Source organism: Somniosus microcephalus, chromosome 10, assembly GCF_052327205.1.
Source record: "Somniosus microcephalus isolate GS21.2 chromosome 10, FLI_Smic_1.0, whole genome shotgun sequence".
Lineage (NCBI taxonomy): Eukaryota > Metazoa > Chordata > Chondrichthyes > Squaliformes > Somniosidae > Somniosus > Somniosus microcephalus.
In genome coordinates this window covers 212,669,160-212,689,326 of record NC_140996.1, presented here as the reverse complement: position 1 = coordinate 212,689,326, position 20,167 = coordinate 212,669,160, and the positions used below count along the sequence as shown (strand labels likewise).

General features: G+C 45.6%; 1 protein-coding gene across 2 annotated transcripts in view; it reads left to right on the top strand.

Annotated features, from left to right (window-relative positions):
- The window catches only part of slc9a7 (solute carrier family 9 member 7), a 191,383-nt gene that overhangs the window by 70,355 nt on the left and 100,861 nt on the right, over positions 1 to 20,167 (top strand). For both annotated transcript variants that reach the window (XM_085999575.1, XM_085999576.1), the window contains exon 2: positions 14,236 to 14,438. In XM_085999575.1, the coding sequence (XP_085855701.1) occupies positions 14,236 to 14,438 (203 nt within the window). The remainder of the gene's footprint in view (positions 1 to 14,235; positions 14,439 to 20,167) is intronic.

The following is a 20,167-nucleotide window of genomic DNA, read 5'->3' as shown; positions in this document are numbered from 1 at the left end:
TGCATTGCCACTAGAATGGTTCTTTCTTCCTACTTTCGATCTAGCTCTGCAAGCTGTTGAAATATGGCCTTGCTTCTGGCAGTGAAAACACTTCGCATTTCTGTATTGGCAGGACTGTGGTGAGTGATTTCCATAGCAGCAATAACAATTCACTGAACTGCGACATGCTTTTGACCCGGTCTCTCAGCTTTAGGTTCGACGGTGGCTTTGTGACTGTAGACCTCAGCTGCACGAGTCACTTGAGTTGCACGGAGCTCCTTAGCATTCTTAGACACCATCTCCATAGGGCAATTTTGCATGCTATGACAAACGTTAGATTTGAAGTGTTCAGTAACTAACTTGGATTGTGTGCGCTCATCCACCAGTCCACGCACACACTTGCCTCACAACGCACGATCCAAAAATGTGCCAAAGTTACAATGCAAAGACAGGTTCTTAAGAGCTACAATGTACTCGCTGATGGTTTCGCTTTGTTTTTGGTTTCTTGTACCAAACTTATAGCTCTCTGCTACTCCTAATGGCTTTGGGTCGAAATGGTCTTCGAGTTTCTCGACAATGTCTACAAATGACGCCTCTTTCGCTTTCCCTGGTGTGAGTCGGTTTGTCAACGTTCTGTAGACATCTGGCCCAATTTCCGTTAGAAAAATTGCTTTTTTCCGTTCACGAATTACTTTATTTTCAGCTTGAACATTCTCATCTGCACCTTCAGTCTCAAGTGTTATTGGCATTTAAAAAAAAAAAAAAAAAAAATCTCCATCTGCTCAAGGTAAGAACTGAGTGGTTCACGAGCTCGGTCATACAGGCCGAGGCTTCTGGTGAATCCTGTAGGCGCGGCCATGATTGTCCCAATCCCGTTGAACAGTAACTCAGCACGCTACCTGTGTACCTGTGAGAATCAACGCCGCTGTTGCTGTGTATACATTCACACAAAGGCGAAGCACAGATGATTCTGCATCAGCATTAACGGTAAAACATAACAAAAAAAAAAATCAGTTTAGGTATCACAAATTCACCTTTAAACTTTTTCACTCGAAGGTTGAACACTCGAAGGTGTCCATCCGTGATCCCTAAAAAATGGCTTTGGGATTCCCATCCTCGTCGCCAAAATGTAATATATGTGGGTAGAACAAATGAAGGACAGAGACAGGATAAGTTGCTAGTCCATGTGCTTGCTTTACTAGGCCAGTGCGAACTGAGCATGCTCATACTAAACCATGTGATAATACATTACAGAAATCTGAGTGTTCCTTGCTGAAGAACTGAGTGGGTTTAACAACTGACTGGCTGACCAGCATCCTGTAGACTGTGGCATGTGTCACAGGTGGATGCAACCTTCAGTACAATAGTGGGGCAAGCATTAGCAGACAAGGGCAATTCCAAGAACTTCTAAGATTCTATATATCTAAGATACACTTTCTGAGAAGCAAAATGGCAACATCTTCATCCACAAGGGGTTCATTTTGAAACAGGAATGTCTCCAATTCAGAAACCTACTAAATAGGCCATCAAAGTCCGAAGAGGTGCTTAACTGATTACCATGTTGTATGGCGCCTGCTAGGGAGGGCTGTTTACCTACCCTTAATGAGATTCAAAGGCCATCAAAGATCGTACTGATGAAAACCGGGAAAAGGGTTCAAGTCCAAATGGAACCATGCCAGAAATTCTGGGTTCCGGACTTGAGCACAAAATCTAGACTGGCGCTTCAGTGCAGTGCAGAGTGAATGCCATATTGTCAAGGCTGCCATTTTTCAGAGGAGATGTTAAACCAAAGAGTTACCCACTCAGGTGGACGCAAAGATCCCACTGCACTATTCAAATAAGAGCAGTAGAGTTCTCTTGGTATACTGCGCCACTTTTATCCTTCAACCAACACCACCAAAACCGACTAACAGGCCATTTATCTCGATAGCAAAATACTGCGGATGCTGGAAATCTGAAATAACAGAAAATGCTGGAAGCACTCAGCAGGTCTGGCAGCATCGAGGAGAGAGAAACATAGTCAAGGTTTCGGGTCGAGGACCCTTCGTCAGAACTGGACAAGGTTAGAGAAGAGCGCTTAGTAAGCAAGTGTGGGGCAGCGACAGGGAGGAGGGGAGGAAAGAACCAAGTGAGGGACTGTGATAGGCTGGAAGGCAGGAGAGATTGACTGACAAAAGAGCTGATGGTGCAAGGCAAAAAGAGAAGGTAAGAAACAAAAGGTGACTCTCGATGAGGTGTAAATGGCAATGGCAGAATCATCAACGGCTGCCATGTGAGAGAGAAAAGGAGGAAAAAATATAAGGGCAGAAGTTATGGTCTGAAATTGTTGAACTTGATGTTAAGTCCAGAAGGCTGTGAAGTGCCTAATCGAAAGAGGAGTTGCTGTTCCTCGAGCTTACATTGAGCTTCGTTGGAACAGTGTAAGAGGCCGAGGATCGAGAGATCAGAGCCGGAGTGGAGCGGAGAATTAAAGTGACAGGCGACCGGAAGCTCGGGGTCACCCTTATGGACTGAATGGAGGTGTTCCGCAAAGCGGTCGCCCAATCTGCGTTTGGTCTCTCCAATGTCGAGGAGACCGCGTCGTGAGCAGCGATTACAGTATACTAGATTGCAAGAAGTACAAGTAAATCGCTGTTTCACCTGGAAGGGGTGTTTGGAGCCCTGGACAGTGGGAAGGGAGCAGGTAAAAGGGCAGGTGTTACATCTCCTGCGCTTGCACGATAAGGTGCCGGGCGAAGGGAAGGACTGTCAGGGGTGATAGAGGAGTGGACCAGGGTGTCACGGAGGGAGCGGTTGGTTGGGCGGGGAGGGGAAGATGTGTTTGGTGGTGGGATCACGCTGGAGTTGGCGGAGGACGATCCGTTGAATGTGGAGGCTGGTGGGGTGAAAGGTGAGGACAAGGGGAACCCTATCGTGGTTCTGGGAGGGAGGGGAAGGGGTGAGAGCAGAAGTGCGGGAAATGGAACGGACACAGTCGTGGGCCCGAGCTTCCGGTCCACTCCCACTCTGACCTCTCGGTTCTCGGCTTCTTGCACTGTTCCAATGAAGCTCAACGTAAGCTCGAGGAACAGCACCTCACCTTTCGATTAGGCACTTTACAGCCTTCTGGACTCAACATCGAGTTTAACAGTTTCAGACTATAACCTCGTCGCCTATTTTTTTTTTTCCCTCACATGGCAGCTGTTGATGATTCTGCCATCGCCATTTACACCTCATCTAGAGTCACCTTTTGTTTCTGAACTTGTCCCATTACCTCTCCTTTTGCCTTTTGTCAGTCAATCTCTCCTGCCTTCCAGCCTATCACAGTCACTCCCTTTGTTCTTTCCTCCCCTCCTCCCTGGCCCTGCCTCTGCACTTGCGTAAAAATCTGTTCCATCTCTAACCGTTTCCAGTTCTGACGAAGGGTCCTCTACCTGAAACGTTGACTCTCTTTCTCTCTCCTCGATGCTGCCTGACCTGCTGAGTGTTTCCAGCATTTTCTGTTCTTTCGGGCCATTTTTCTCGTCGTTTCTGGGACCTTGTGGTTTGCAAATTGACTGCAGTGAATGCATTTTGCAAGTACTTCATTAGCTGTAAAGTGCTACAGGACATCTTGAGGTACGCTATAACTTTTCTGTGGCTCATAAACCATATAAACCAATAACACTTGGTGCTTACTCTTAGCTTTTTATTACTCCTGGACCTTTGTGTTGACTACCTCCGCGTCAAGTTGTCAATTGAAGACTGCGAACTTTCTGGCAGTCTCACCATTATATGGCAATGTTTTAATAGGTTTTGCAATTGTACAATTCCTCCAGGTCTTGGTCACTCGATTAGCTTCCAAGCAATAACTCACTTAGAGTCATAGTTATACAGCACAGAAAGAGGCCCATCGTGGCTGCGCTGGCCATCAAGCCCTGTCTATTCTAATCCCATTTTCCAGCATTTGGTCCATAGCCTTGTATGCTATGGCATTTCAAGTGCTCATCTAAATGCTTCTTGAATGTTGTGAGGGTTCCTGCCTCTACCACCCTTTCAGGCAGTGAGTTCCAGATTCCAACCACCCTCTGGGTGAAAAAGTTTTTCCTCAAATCCCCTCTAAACCTCCTGCCCCCTGGTTATTGACCCCTCTACTTAGGGGAAAAGTTCCTTTCTATTTACCCTATGTTTTGATTTCTTTTTGGGTTCACTAAAGACTCATTTCTGAAAGAGAATGTTGTTTAATCTAAAGTCTTGTTCAAGACTTTCTACAGCTTTTTACAGAACACACTATGCTGTGATGCATCTAGGATGAAACTGAAAGTAAAACTCCTCTGGACTGCTTGTCTCTCACATGACCTCTGCTGGTCAGGCACAAGTAATCAAAAACACAGACAAATATGCTGTAAGGCATAAGTAATCAAACACAGACAAATATCATCACTATTTGCTGATATCATTACATCTCCCTTTCTTAAAACAAAAGTATTTTACTTTTAACTAACAACATTTAATGAACTTACATTATCATGATCAAGGTTTTTTACCCTTTCTTTGTGTGTTCACATTAAATATGTCAATACACTAGAACTTGAAGAAAGAATAAGATAACATTACTTCCTTCTTTAACAATAGTCCTTAAATTTGCTCAATGAGTCTCTCAGGAGGCTTCACGTGTCTTGAGGATTTTCTGATTGATTGTCCTTGAATCTGAGTTGTTGCCTCAGATGATTGGTTCTCAGCTGTGTGATCAGGTTGTTCACCAGTATCAGTCTCTTGACCTGCTGTGGCTGGTCTCATGAGAAGATCTCGACGATTTCTTCTCAGAACAGCACCCTCATCTGTCTGAATGGTGTATGATCTTGGTTGAACTTCACTCAGGACAGTTCCCTTCTGAGTCCATGTGTTTGTTTTGTCTTTCAACCTTACTTGGTCACCAGTGTGGAGTTCAGGTAGGTTTTGTGTTCCTCTGTCACAGTAGTACTTTTGCTTTTCTTTCTGTTGCTCTTTGAACTTCCTCACTTTCTCCCCCTCTTTTGTTTTCAGGAGGTTCTCCGGGATGGGTAGGTTTGACCTTAGCCGACGTCCCATCAGGAGTTGGGCTGGTGACATACCACACTCGAGCGGTGTTGTGCGGTATACAAGCATGCTTTGGTAGAAGTCAGTTCCACTGTCTTTTGCCTTGTACATCAGCCTTTTCACTGTCTGGACCGATTTTTCCACTAGTCCATTGGACTGTGGATAGTGAGGACTTGACGTTGTGTGGACAAAGTCCCACTCTTTGGCAAAGTGTCGGAAATTTGCATTGTTAAACTGGGGTCCGTTGTCTGTGAAGACCTCGCTTGCCACGCCATGTCTGGAGAATATGGCTTTCATACTTCTTATCACAGCTTCTGCAGTGGTGGTGTACAGTCTACAAAGCTCTGGATACAGGGAGTAATAGTCTGTGACGACAAGATAGTCCTTCCCTTGACATACGAACAGGTCAGCGCCTACCTTCTGGTATAGTCTGTCTGGTGCTGGGTGTGGCTTTAGTGGTTCTACCGGATTGCTTGCTCGATATTTCAGGCATATTGTGCAGTTTGACACCTCATTTGTCACATCTTGGTTGATTCGTGGCCAGTACATCACCTCTCGTGCTCTTTTCTTACACTTTTCGATTCCCAGATGTCCTCCATGGATCTTTTTTAGCATCTCTCTTCTCAGACTCTTTGGGATAACTATTTTACTTCCTTTGTAGATGATGTCTTCGACCACTGATAGTTCCGCCCTGCAGTTCCAGTACTCTGCTATATCAGGTGAGCAGTCTTGCTTCATGTTGGGCCATCCATCCAAGATGCTTTTTCTCAGTCGTCTCATTGTTTCATCTTTGTTTGTCTCACTCTTTATGAGCTCCATTTTTGCATCTGCTATGGGCAGTGCACTTGTGATCATGTCCATGTAGGCGTTCACTTTTTCATCCATTGTGGTGTTTGCGGGCTCACTTGGGTCAACAGCTCTGGACAACGTGTCTGCTGTATACATCAGCTTACCCGGTGTGTACGCAACATTCAGTGTATAGCGTTGCAGCCTGATCATCATTCTTTGTATTCTAAGCGGACAGCTATTCAGTGGCTTTTGGAACAATGCAATCAAGGGCTTATGGTCAGTCTCTACACTGATTGCTTGTCCTGCCACAAACTGGTGAAATCTTTCACAGGCGTATGTGATGCTGAGCAGCTCCTTTTCTATTTGAGCATATCGCGTCTCCGCGTCTGTCATTGAGCGCGATGCATATGCAATAGGTTGCCAGTAGTCATATTGTTGCAGAAGAACGGCACCGAGCCCACTCTGTGATGCACCTGATGATATCTTGATGGGTCTCGCTGGGTCATAAAACCTCAGAACTGTTTCCTCTGTGAGCAGTTTCTTTAGATCGCTCCATGACTTCTCATGCTCATGATTCCATTCCCATTCTATGTTCTTTTCAGTTAGTCTTCTCAGTGGCGCTATTTTTTCCTGAGAGGTTGGATATGAATTTACCCATGTAGTTGATCATTCCATTAAACCTCTGCACGTCCTTTTTGCATTGTGGCCTTGGCATATTCTCAATGGCGGACACCTTTCTGGGATCTGGTCTGATGCCCTCACTGCTAAGGATATCTCCCACGAATGTCAGTTCTGTCACCCCGAGCTGGCATTTCTCTCTATTCAGCTTCAGGTTTGTTTTCCTTGTTGCTTCCAGCACTTTTTTCAGTCTCTCGTCATGCTCAGTTCTCGTGGTTCCCCATACTATGATGTCATCCATTGATGTATCAACTCCCTCCAGGTGCTCATAGATCATATGGATAGTCTTGTGATACACTTCAGGAGCTGAGGCAATGCCAAATGGTAACCTTAGGAATCTGTATCTGCCAAACGGAGTGTTGAACGTGCACAGTCTTGAACTTGCTTCGTCCAGCTTCATCTGCCAAAATCCTGAGGACGCATCTAACTTGCTGAAATATTTTGCATTTGCAAACTGTGCCATGATTTCCTCACGTGTAGGAAGCTTGAAGTGCTCTCTCTTTATTGCTCTGTTTAGATCTCTTGGATCCAGGCAAATTCTGAGCTTTCCATTCTTTTTGTCCACTACGACGAGGGAACTCACCCACTCAGTTGGCTCATCTATCTTCTGAATCACGTTCAGGCTTTCCATCCTGTCCCACTCTGCCTTCAGTTGCTTTTGAAGAGCAAACGGAACTTTTCTGCATGGATGTATGACCGGTGTCATACTTTTATCTACTCTGATCGTGTGTTCTCCTGGAATGCAGCCTAGACCCTTAAATAGGTCTTTGTACTCTTTCATGAGTTCATCACAGACTGTCTCTCCTTCGCTTTCCACAACGAGGACTCTCTTTACCAGGTTCAGTCTCTCACAGGCTTTTAACCCTAGTATGGCTTGCACATCCTTTGGCACCACGATTAATGCTAGCGTGTGCTCTCTGTCCTTGTGTGTTACTTTGACAATGCATTTTCCTTTCACTGGTATATCAGTACCTGAGTATCCGGTCACTTTCACTTGTATTCCATGTAACTTTGGTCTGGGTCTAATTCTCTTAAAATCGGTCTCTGATATCACATTAACTTGTGCTCCAGTATCCAATTTAAATGGAATGTGTATGTCATTCACTTTTAGTGTCAACATCCAGTCTCTCTTTTTTGTTTTCAGACACAACATCTACATTGAATTCCTCTATCTCGCTTTCATCTACTGTATGGACCTTGCTTTGTTGCGCTTGGTTCTTACAGCAACGGGCATAATGGTTGTTTTTGTTGCATCTATTGCATGTTTTACCATATGCTGGACACTTTCTTGGTGGATGCTGTGTACCGCATCGACTACATGACTTCCGATTGTCTCTTTCATTTTCGTTTGCTGGCCACGCCTCTTTTTTCACATTGGCGCTCTCTTTGTTAAACGGTTTGTATCCGTTCTTTCTCACTGCATCCACGTTGCAGCTACTGTCACTGAACAGCTCCTTCTGCGGAAGGATGTTCTTGCCATGGAAAGAGTGCAGCGGCGATTCACCAGGCTGATACCTGGAATGGCGGGAATGACCTACGAGGAGAGATTGAATAGTTTGGGCTTGTACTCACTGGAGTTTAGAAGATTGAGAGGGGATCTCATCGAAACATATAAAATTATGGCAGGCCTGGACAGGCTGAATTCAGAGAGAATGTTTCCAATGGCAGGGGAGCACAGAACCAGGGGCCACAGTCTAAAAATAGCGGGCAAATCATTTAAAACAGAGATGAGGAAGAATTTCTTCACTCAAAGAGTGGTGAGCCTGTGGAATTCCCTGCCACAGAGGGCTGTGAAGGCTAATTCAATAAATATTTTCAAGAGAGAATTGGATATATTTCTGAAGGCTAAGGGGATTAAGGGTTACGGAGAAAAGGCGGGGACGGGGTACTGAACTGGTAAGATCAGCTATGATCTCAGACGAAGATCAGCCATGATCTCATTGAATGGCGGAGCAGGCTCGAAGGGCCGAATGGCCTACTCCTGTTCCTATCTCTATGTTTCTATGTTTCTATGTTTGCTTGCAACTTCACAGTCTCTGTAGCCCTACACAATGCTATGGCTTTTCCCAGGTCTAGATCTTGCTCTCTTAGCAGCCTTTCCCTTAGACCATTATCTGGAATACCACACACCAGTCTGTCTTTTATCAGCGAGTCTGTGAGTCCCCCAAATTCACACGATTTGCTCCGGTTTCTCAGTTCAGTCACATACTGATCAATAGTCTCGCCGATTTTCTGTACACATGTGAAAAATTTGTGCCTCTCAAAGGTCACGTTGCGTTTAGGTATGCAGTAGGCCTCAAACTGTTCCATTATTTTATCTAGCTTCATTTTGTCTCCATCAACAGCAAATATGAAATTATTATATACCTCCAGCGCTGCATCACCCACGACATGTAAGAACACGGACGATTTTTGTTTATCACTTTTCTCGTCAGCTCCGATTGCCGCTAAATACAACTCTAAACGTTGTTTGAACCTTCTCCAATTTTCAGCCACATTACCTGTCAATTGAAGCGTCGCCGGTGGGAGTAAACCTTCCATTTTTTCACTTCGTTAGCTATTCTCTAATGGTAAGCAACGATGTTCTCTTCTGGCTTGCTAATATGTGGAGAGCTGATTTCGCTTACTTGCCACAACTGCTTTCACTGTCCCATCAAGTTGCTAACTTCAGATTTTTTTCTCTTTCAGCCACTTCTGACATCATGTTTTGATTTCTTTTTGGGTTCACTAAAGACTCATTTCTGAAAGAGAATGTTGTTTAATCTAAAGTCTTGTTCAAGACTTTCTACAGCTTTTTACAGAACACACTATGCTGTGATGCATCTAGGATGAAACTGAAAGTAAAACTCCTCTGGACTGCTTGTCTCTCACATGACCTCTGCTGGTCAGGCACAAGTAATCAAAAACACAGACAAATATGCTGTAAGGCATAAGTAATCAAACACAGACAAATATCATCACTATTTGCTGATATCATTACACCCTAACTATGCCCCTCCTAATTTTGTACACCTCAATCAGGTCCCCCCTCAGCCTTCTCTGCTCTAAGGAAAACAACCCCAGCCTGTCCAGTCTCTCTTCATAGCTGAAGTGCTCCAGCCCAGGTAACATCCTGGTGAATCTCCTCTGCACCCTCTCCAATGCAATCACATCTTTCCTATAATGTGGCAACCAGAATTGCAACTTCTCTCAACTGCAATCAGAGCACTTGGATGGGAAGTGCGAGGTTGAGTTGTTGGTGCTGTAACCTGCTGAGTGTGGAGCCCCGTTATAATTTCCTGGACCAGGCGCTGAAATGTGTGTGGCCCAGGAGGTTAGAAAGGTTCTCCAGGTTTATCCCATGAGTACCTGAGCCATATAGATCGGAAAGATCTCCGGTTCGATTCCCAGTCTGTGCTGTGGTAGTAGCATGTGGGCTGGAATCTGCAATTGGTTTCCCCCTTCTCCTGAGCTGTGTCATCTGGTTAACTGCTGCCCCTGCCCGCTTCCCACCTCCAGCCCACCGAGCCTCCCCTCACCAGGAGCGGCCAGCTGGACCACAGTAGAATATCTTCAGCCCTGTGCGTTCTGATTTTTGAATAGATTTGCAGTTTTACATCAGTGTAGGTAAAGGAACACAAGTCTTGTACTGATGATGTGTGAAACTTTTATTCCATATAAAGTTATCCCAGTAGTGGGGTGGGTGTTGGTGTTAATTAAACCTCGACTGTGCTCCTTATATCTTGGGGGCACTTTTGTCATGTGATAAAGGCTATATAAGTGGAGGAGGTGGCTCCACATCCCCTTGTGTTTACGTGATTTGTCTGTAAGCTTTCAATGTTTTGTAGGTCAGTGGTGAAGGGAAAATTTTCATAAAAGGAAGTGAGCACAAAACTGTGGTCACATGACATCATAAAGGAAGTGAGTCAGAAGCTTAGTAAATGGTCTCATCCTCGGACTTAATTGTTGCAAGTTACAAATCCTGCTCCTAAATTGCTTAATTTTTAATCAAAACAAGATTCCGCCACTCCGCTGGCCCCGTGACTTACTCATTCTCTAATTAAGCAGGGCCGGACAGATGACTCAATCTTAAGCGTCCGCTGATCTGCTTTACTGAACTGGCTGCATGGGGATGCAGAGGGGCACATGGTGACTGAGCCCAGTCGCTTTTCCAGTTTTCATTTCCACTTCCTTCCCACCCTCCCGCTCAGTGCCTCTACTCGATAAGACCAGCTTATATCGTCAGCTCCCATATGTGGAATTTCAAGTTTATAGCGATACTAGTGTGCACTGCGTTGCAGCCTGTCCACCAGAAAGAAAGAAAGATCTTGCACTACCTCAGGATGTCCCAAAGCGCTTTGCAACCAATGAAGTACTTTTTGAAGTGTAGTCACTGTTGTAATGTGGGAAACACGGCAGCCAATTTGCGCACAGCAAGCTCCCAGCAACAGCAATGTGATAATGTCCAGATAATCTGTTTTAGGTGTCGGCTGAGGGATAAATATTGGCCAGGACACCGGGGATAACAACCCCGCTCTTCTTCGAAATAGATCTTTTACGTCCACCTGAGAGGGCAGACGGGGCCTCGGTTTAATGCCTCGTCTGAAAGACGGCACCTCCGACAGTGCAGCACTCCCTCAGCACTGCGCTGGAGTGTCAGCTTGGATTCTGTGTTCAAGTCTCTGAAGTGGCACTTAACTGTCAAGACTTTCCAGTTTTGAAAAGAAGCACTACTTACAGGGATGTTAAGAAAAAATGTTATCCTGTACTGAATTGTTTTTGACATCTAGCATGAAAAATTCAGGGCTCTCTGTGTTCTTTTAAATTAAAACTATGTGGATCTTTATACTGTTGGGTGGGTCAGCTGCTCCTTTGTTTAAAGTGCCCTCAAAGTTAGTGTGCCTACAAATTAATCGGTAGACAGATTTTTGCAAGATAAGGGAGTGAAGGGTTATGGGGAGCGGACGGGGAAGTGACTTTGAGCCCAAGATCAGCCATGATCTAACTGAATGGCGGAGCAGGCTCGAGGGGCCAAGTGGCCTATTCCTGCTCCTATTTCTTATGTTCTTATTTCCTCTGGTCGGGGAGTCCGGAACATGGGGGCATAACCTTAGATTTAGAACTAGACCATTCAGGGATGATGTCAGGAAGCACTTCTTCACACAAAGGGCAGTGGAAGTCTGGAACTCTCTTCCCCCCCCCCCCCCCAAAAAAAAAACACTGTTGAAGCTAGATCAATAAAAAAAAATCAAAACTGAGATCGATTTTTTTTGTTGGGCAAGGGTATTAAGGGTTAGGGATCCAAAGTGGCTAGATAGTTAAGATGCAGATCAGCCATGATCTAACTGAAACAACAACAGAAAATGCTGAGAACACTCAGCAGGTCAGGCAGCATCGTGGAGAGAGAGAAACAGAGTCAACGTTGCAGGTCGATGACCTTTCGTCAGAGCTGGCTGTGATCTAATTGAATCTCGATTATTGAACAAGTGAGATGATTAGTCCAAAAATTACATATCTCACACTTGTGCTATTACCTTGTTCCTGAGAGGCAATGTTTTATGTACTTTCTCAATTTGGTTTCATATATAAATCATATATACCTGTTCTGAGAGGTTGTAGTTGCAGTCGAAAGGCTGAATGGCTTACCCCTGATCCTCTGTTCCCTCCTATTACCATATTGGGCCAGTAATTCCGGTCCCAACGCGTGAGTACGGACGGGGTACTCGCGCGTGGGCCCGTTGGAAGTGCCGGATTTCAGCATGCACAGCGCATGCACGGGAACCGGCATTTCCTCCAAGGGGTTCAGAGGTCCAACGCGTGCGCGCAGGACTCTGTGCGCACGCGTTGAACTTCCTTCTTTTTGACAGGTTTGCCCGTGTGCAAGGGCCTGAACTTTTTAGAAATGTAAAAAGGAGGCGTAAGGACTTGATTCTTTAAGGTAAGTGGTCTATTATTTAAAATTATAACATTTTTTCCACAGCTTTATTGTTTTTAAGGACTTTACAGTAAGGTAAGTTTATTTTTAGACCCGATTTCTTAAAAAATTATTTTTTCAAAAATTTGATTAATTGTTTAAAATAGTTTTTTAAAGTTATTTATAGTTTATTTAATTATTGGGATTTTTTTTTAATTTTATTTAAAGTTAAACTAGTCTTTTGGGCGCCCGTACTTTTCATGAGTTTGACAGTTCTTACTATCAAACTCATGAATGAAGTTTCCCCTCCCCTGATTGGCTGCAGAGTGCTCACCTGATCCCAGCCGGCACATCGCACTAACTACGCCGCTGGATCAGGCAAGCACATCGCGCCGACATCTGAACCGGGCCAGTGACAGGAATTCCAAGCAGGCCCAGGCTTCAGATGTCAGCGCGCCGGGTGAGTGCCCATCGGGGGCTTGCACGCGCGGCAAGCCCCCGAACCTAATTTCTGGGCCATGAGTTTAAGAAGGAGATAGATAGATTTCTAGATGCAAAAGGCGTCAAGGGGTATGGGGAGAGAGCAGGAATATGGTATTGAGATAGAGGATCAGCCATGATCATACTGAATGGCGGAGCAGGCTCGAAGGGCCGAATGGCCGACTCCTCCTATTTTTTCGATGTTTCTATGTTTATTGGGCTGTGACTGAGTACGAGGATGCAACTCTGGGCTGAGCTTTGCAATTGTACCTGCGGGTTCAGTGGGGAATATATAGATATCAAGCAGCTATTATGCTGGTGTATCAATAAGTAGAATGATACAGCACAGAAGGAAGCCATTTGGCCCGTCGCGCCTGTGCCGGCTCTTTGAACGAGCTCTCCAAGTCCCACTCCCCTGCCCCTTCCACATAGCCCTGCAAAATTTTCCCCTTCAAGTATTTATCCACTTCCCTTTTGAAAGATACTATTGAATCTGCTTCCACCACCCTTTCAGGCAGTGCATTCCAGATCATCATAACCCACTGTGTTTATAAAAAAAATTTTTAATTCTCCACATCGCGCCTCTGGTTCTTTTGCCAATCTGTGTCCTCTGGTTAACGACCCTTCTGCCACTGGAAACAGTTTCTCCTTCTTTACTCTCATCAAAACCCTTAATGAGTAGATGACAGATTTCTGTCTGTTGTCATAACCAGACTGGTAATAAATGTCACAAGAACTCATCTTCCTGTCCTTCCATCGGCCAACTCCTTGCAGCTGTCTTGTCGTTGCAGCTCTTCCAATTCCAGCTGAAAACCATCTCACCATCTTGAGTGGGTGCTGATCTTGAGCCATGCATAATATGTGCCCTAATGATTGCTGCTCTTGTAATTCATTCTCAGGATATGGGCCTCGCTAGCAAGGCCAGCATTTATTGCCCATCACTCGTTGCCCTTGAAAAGGTGGCGGTGAGCCTTCTTCCTGAACTGCTGCAGTCCATGTGTTGAAGGTACTCCCACAGTGCTGTTAGGTAGGGAGTTCCAGGATTTTGACCCAGCGACGATGAAGGAATGGCGATATATGTCCAAGTTGGGATGATGCCTGACTTGTTGGTGATGGTGTTCCTATGCACCTGCTGCCTTTGTCCTTCTAGGTGGTCACAGGCTTGGAAGGTGCTTCATTGACGAGTTACTGCAGTGCATCCTGTGGGTAGTACACACTGCAACCACGGTTAGCGCACTCTGTTACTGTGCGTAGGTTGCTTCTGTTACCGATTACCCATATCTTAACGGATGCTCCAGCAACCCTGGAATTGGAAAATGTGTTGCAAATGCACCGTGTAACAAGCGTGCTCCTTAATGACCGATTGTGTTTGTTTTCAGGACTCCTGGTGGGAGTGATCCTCAGGTATGGCATCCCCTCCAGCAACAGCCATGGCAAGGTTCCTATTGGCTGTGCGCTGCAGGACAGGGCAGTGACCACACTACTGGTGAACGTCAGTGGAAAGTTTTACGAATATTCCTTGAAAGGGGAAATCAATTCTGGGGAAATAAACAATTTGGAACAAGATGACATGCTGAGAAAGGTAAGAGGCCTTTCATCTTCTGGCGCATGGGTACTGCAGTCTCGAGTTTGATTTATTTAAAGCTTAATGCAGCCAGCCACCACCACCTGTTCTAATGAAGGGTCCCCCAGATAGAAACATAGAAGATAGGAGCAGGAGTAGGCCATTCGGCCCCTCAAGCCTGTTCCGCCATTCAATGAGATCATGGCTGATCATCCAAATTCAGTACCCTGTCCCTGCCTTCTCCCCATATCCCTTGATCCCTTTAGCCTTAAGAAATATATCTAACTCCTTCTTGAATATATTTAATGAATTGGCCTCCACTGCCTTCTGTGGTAGAGAATTCCACAGGTTCACCACTCTCTGGGTGAAGAAATTCCTCCTCATCTCTGTCCTAAATGGCCTACCCCTTATCTTTAGTCTGTGACCCCCTGGTTCTGGACTCCCTGGTTCTGGACTTGTTGCCTTCAAAACCTCTGATTGGCAATGAAATTTTCTTTCATGATCAAAGTTGAAGAATTTGATTCCCAAAACGGCAGTAAAAAAAAAAATCCCAGAATCCCAAAGTGATGAAAGCGGAATTTGACACGGTTGGTCACCATTACTCGGTGCTCCTGCCTGTCTTTCTCCTGTTGGATGCTGACCGACCTGCTCCCACGTTGCCAAATTTATTGCTTTTATTTAAGATTTCCGGCATTTGTGATTTCTCTTTTTTTTAAATCTGAAAATTTGTAGCAGTAAGTTGGGTTCCCGCGTTTTTAAATGGGCGTTCCACATTATTCAATGATGTGATTGGTTAAGTTGGTCAGGATGACATTTCAGAAGGAAGAACTAATTTGCATTGTTGATCCTTCCATTCCCATTTGCCCCTCCTTTAGACCCATCTTTTGTTCCTTTACTTGTCCCATTGCCGCCCCCTTTTGCCTCGCACCATCACCCCTTTTGTCATTTAATCTCTCCTGCCTTCCACCCTATCACAGACCTTCCCTTTGGTTCTTTCCTCCCCTCCCCCCTCTCCCTGCCTCTCTACACTTGCTTAAAACCTGTTACACCTCTAACTTTTTTTCCAGTTTTGACAAAAGGTCGTCGAGCCGGAAACGTTAACCCTGTTTCCCCCTCTCTCCACAGAGGCTGCCTGACCTGCTGAGTATTTCCAGCATCTTCTGTTCTTATTGCATTTCTACGTAACGTCTTATCCCAATTTTGTCAGTAACATCCCCAAAACACTTCATGTAGAGTGAATTGCTTTAAGTGTAGTCACTCGGACCTAGGCAACTGCATCAGCCACTTTGCTCCCAAGCAAGGTCACACAAACAGCGATGAAATGACTGACCAGTTAACCTCAATTGTTGCAATTTGATAAGTGGACCTTTTCTGCTCGTATTTCACTGTCCCCTTCTCCTCGCAGTTTTGGAGTTTTTGGAGCTGACTTGCAACAAATGCACAACAAATCACTCTCTCCTCATCTGCCCTTACCCCTTCTCCCTCTTTCCCGCGCCCCTCTCTCGCACCTATTTCCTGAAACTATTTAATGGTACAAGGACTAGGGGACACAGATTTAAGGTTTTGGGCAAGAGATACAGGGGGGGATGTGAGGAAAAACTTTTTTACGCAGCGAGTGGTGAGGACCTGGAACTCGCTGCCGACGGAAGTGGTGGAAGCGGAGACACTTGATGGTTTCAAGGGGAGACTGGATAGGCACTTGAGGGAAAGAAACTTGCAGGGCTACGGGGATAGAGCAGGGGAATGGGACTGACTGGATTGCTCTACAGAGAGCCGGCGTGGACTCGATGGGCCGAATGGCCTCCTTCTGTGCCGTTCTGACTCCTGTTTAACCCAGAGACTGCAATTCTGCACTTTTTTTTCCAGTTTCCTTTTGTTTGTTTTTCCTGCCCTTTTCCATTTACTGAGTATCTGAACAGGAAGCATGGCTTTTGTAAAACTCCAAATATCTTTTCACTCTGGTTTTCCAGCTGAGACACTGGGTGAAGAGCCTCCAAGTGTTATTATTTGTACATTTTCTGTTGAATAAAACTGAATAAAATGACCACGTTTCCCCCTCCCACCCCCCCACAAAGCTCAATGTGAGAAATACTGAAATCAGTTCATCTTAATTCAGGGTATTCTCTGGGGTTGTAATCTTGATGCAAAAGTTCTTCCCCCACACCCCCCCTTACCACTTTCTCTCCCCCCCCCCCCCCCCCCCGCCCCAACCCCTGTGTGATGCTACATTTGGCTTCAAAGTCCCGGAAAATATGAAAGGGGGATGAATCCACTCGGGTGGTTGTTCCTGGTTGCTGTCCAGGGGGGAAGAGTGCACATGTGTGTGGATGTGGGATGAGGACAAGGATCAGGACTCAGCTGTGATGTTACTGTGGTTGAATAGCTTGCTCATAATTGCTCGTCTAGGTTCATACATGAAGAATGGTCACTTGTGGGTGATACTGGCGGGCTGCCACCAACATTCCCTTGAATTTTTTTTGGGGGGTGCGCGGCCCCTTCAAAATATACCCCGCGTGCGTGATTTCCCATTCCCCAACCCACCCCACCCCCCCATTTTAAAAGTCGGTGAGCCAGGAGCACCGGAGCGCTGCGCAGCTTAAAGCAAACATTGGCTGTCACCTGTCGTGGGACCGTCAGCGCCTGTGGGAGAGGCGGAAGAAACCTCAACCCTTGTGCTGCACAGTTGTATCCACGGGGAAGGGGAATGGGCGGGTTCGGGTCGGGCAATCAGACGAAGATCTGGGAGGCGGGAAGGGGATTTTATTTTACCGCGTGTATTTTTCCTTTCCCTACCACAGGGTTGAAGTGTCGTTGTGCAAGAAAGCCCCATAAGCAATGCCTGACTGATTTGCATGGCTGTGGATGTCCCCTAACACTCCAACTGAGCTCAGGAATCCACCATCTGCTGCAGTGAAAACCTACTTCCTCTTGCTCTGTTGCAGCAGTAGTGTGGTGGCTATATATTTTTTTAAACCTCACTTGTGTTTTTAAAAAATTTCCTGCTACTGACCAGAACGATAAGATTTGATTCAAAAGCAAAATGCTGATGCTGGAAATCTGAAATAAAAACAGAAAATGCTGGAAATACTCAGCAGGTCAGGCAGCATCTGTGGGGAAAGAGAGAAACAGAGTTAACGTTTCAGGTTGATGACCCTTCATCAGAACTGGAAAAAGTTGGAGATGGAACAGGTTTTTAAGCAAGTGTTGGGGCAGGGAAAGGGGGGAGGGGAGGAAAGAGCAAAAGGGAAGGTCTGTGATAGGATGGAAGGCGGGAGAGATTAAGAGACGAAAGGGATGATGGTGCAAGGCAAAAGGAGATGGTAATGGGACAGGTTAAGAAACAAAAGATGACTCGAGATGAAGTGTAAATGGCGATGGCAGAATGAAAGACAGCTGCCATGTGAGAGAAAAAAAATTAAAATATTGATTGCCAAGGGGTAAAATTTATTGCCTCCCTTTTTCAGACTCTTTTTTTTCTCCCCTCCTCTTTCCTGAAGAAACTCGCTCCTTGCTGGTGGTCAAAATCCTGGAACTCTCTCCCTAACAGCACCGTGGGAGTACCTTCCCCACACGGACTGCAGCGGTTCAAGAAGGCGGCTCACCACCACCTTCTCAAGGGCAATTAGGGATGGGCGATAAATGCTGACCTTGCCAGCGACGCCCACATCCCAGGAACGAATAATAAAAAAAACTATTCATCCAGAGAGCGCACCACAGCTGAACTGAGATCCCGACCTCCTCCGATATCCGCACGTGCCAGATTCCAGCCGAGTTTGTTAGGGATTGATCAGGAGTGGACAATCTTGGTTTTTTTTTCCTCTCCTTTCCTTTTCACCCCGGGCTAACCCAGAGATACCGATTCAACCCAACTGGTGTCTCGGCTAAGATCAAACAAAGCCAAGGCTTTCCTCCCCTGCCTGGTTCAGGTAATCACTGGCTTAATCTGCTGAGTCTTTTGGGGAGCTGTTGCATTATCTGTTTGACATGAGTATATCCTCACAGTTAATTTTCCCCAAACCCTCTTGCTCCAACTGGCTGGGGAATTCCATTTTGTTACATTTACATCAATGACTTAATACGGTTGTTAAACAATTTTTCATTACTTTTCAGTACAATTAGCTTGTCCCAACTGAGCTGCAAATAATGAATAAATCTACCTTATTATTTCAATGATATCTCCACTTTATCCGTATGTTTGTAAATATGGCTGAATAATTTAGATTGGGCTTGAAATCTTGCTTCTGTTGGGTATTGCAGAATTAAAGTCTGCTGTGCACTTTGGGTCTCAAGTGTACTATCACAGCTTGTACTGTAACCTCTTTTGGATGAGACGTTAAACCTGTCTGCCCCCTCGGGTGGATGTAAAAGACCCCATGGCCACTATTTCAAAGGAGAGTTCTCCTGGTGTCCTGGCCAACGTTTATCCCTCAACCAACATCACCATAACAGATTATCTGGCCTTTTATCTCATTGCTGTTTGTGGGACCTTAATGGTACGCAAATTGGCTGACACGTTTCCCTACACTACAACAGTGACCACACCTCAAAAAGTAACTCGGTGGCTGTGAAGCGCTTTGGGACATCCCGAGGACAGGAGAGGTGCCGTATAAATGCAAACTCCTGCCGTCCTTTGCATTCTCGGGTAGACACCTTAATTGTTTTGCATTGGGACACAATCCCAGCCAGAGTTCTGATGAAAGGTCGTCGACCTGAAACGTTAACTCTGTTTCTCTCTCTCTCTCTCCACCGATGCTGCCTGACCTGCTGAGTGTTTTCCAGCATTTTCAGTTTTTATCCCAGTCGAAGTCTTTCTTGAGGGTCACTCTCCAGAATGCTGACTTGGGATTCCCTGCACTGTGGGTTCTTAGGAACATAAGAATTGGAGCAGGAGTAGGCCATTCGGCCCCTCGAGCCTGCTCCGCCATTCAATGAGATCATGGCTGATCTTCGATCTCAATTCCACTTTCTCACCCAAAACCCCATATCTCTTGATTCCCCTAGAGTCCAAAAATCTACCTATCTCAGCCTTGAATATACTCAATGACTCAGCATTCACAGCCGTCTGGGGTAGAGAATTCCAAAGACTCACGACTCTGAGTGAAGAAATTCCTCCTCATCTCAGTCTTAAATGGCCGACCCCTTATCCTGAGACTATGCCCCCTAGTTCTAGACTCTCCAGCCAGGGGGAAACAACCTCTCAGCATCTACCCTGTCAATGCCTCTCAGAATCTTGTATGTTTCAATAAGGTCTCCCCTCATTCTTCTAAACTCCAGAGAGTATAGGCCCATTCTACACAATCTCTCATCATAGGACAACCCTCTCGTCCCAGGAATCAATCTAGTGAACCACCTTGTGGCTAAGTGGGAGATGAACAATTCCTCATAAGGAGAAAACAAAGGGAAAACTATATAGAACCAGTGACTTTAATGTATTATTTCATTTGCTGCATGCAAGTTGGAATAGACCTGCCTCCTAATAGATTTCCACTTTTTTTTGCTGGAGAACAAACAAAAGGGGAGAGAGAGGACAGCACTGAATCCCAGTTCAGCCAATAGTCATCACTGCACAGGCCACGGAAAGAAGGCCCAAAGGCATTTGTAGCAGTCTGTCTGCTGAGGGGGCGGCCCGCTGAAGGGAAGCAAGTGGCATCTGGAGTACATTAGGAGTGCGAGTATTCTATAATGATCCTTGCTTGTGTGGCAAACAGTCTGATGAGCAGCTCGCTGTAACACTGCGGGTTGCTGTT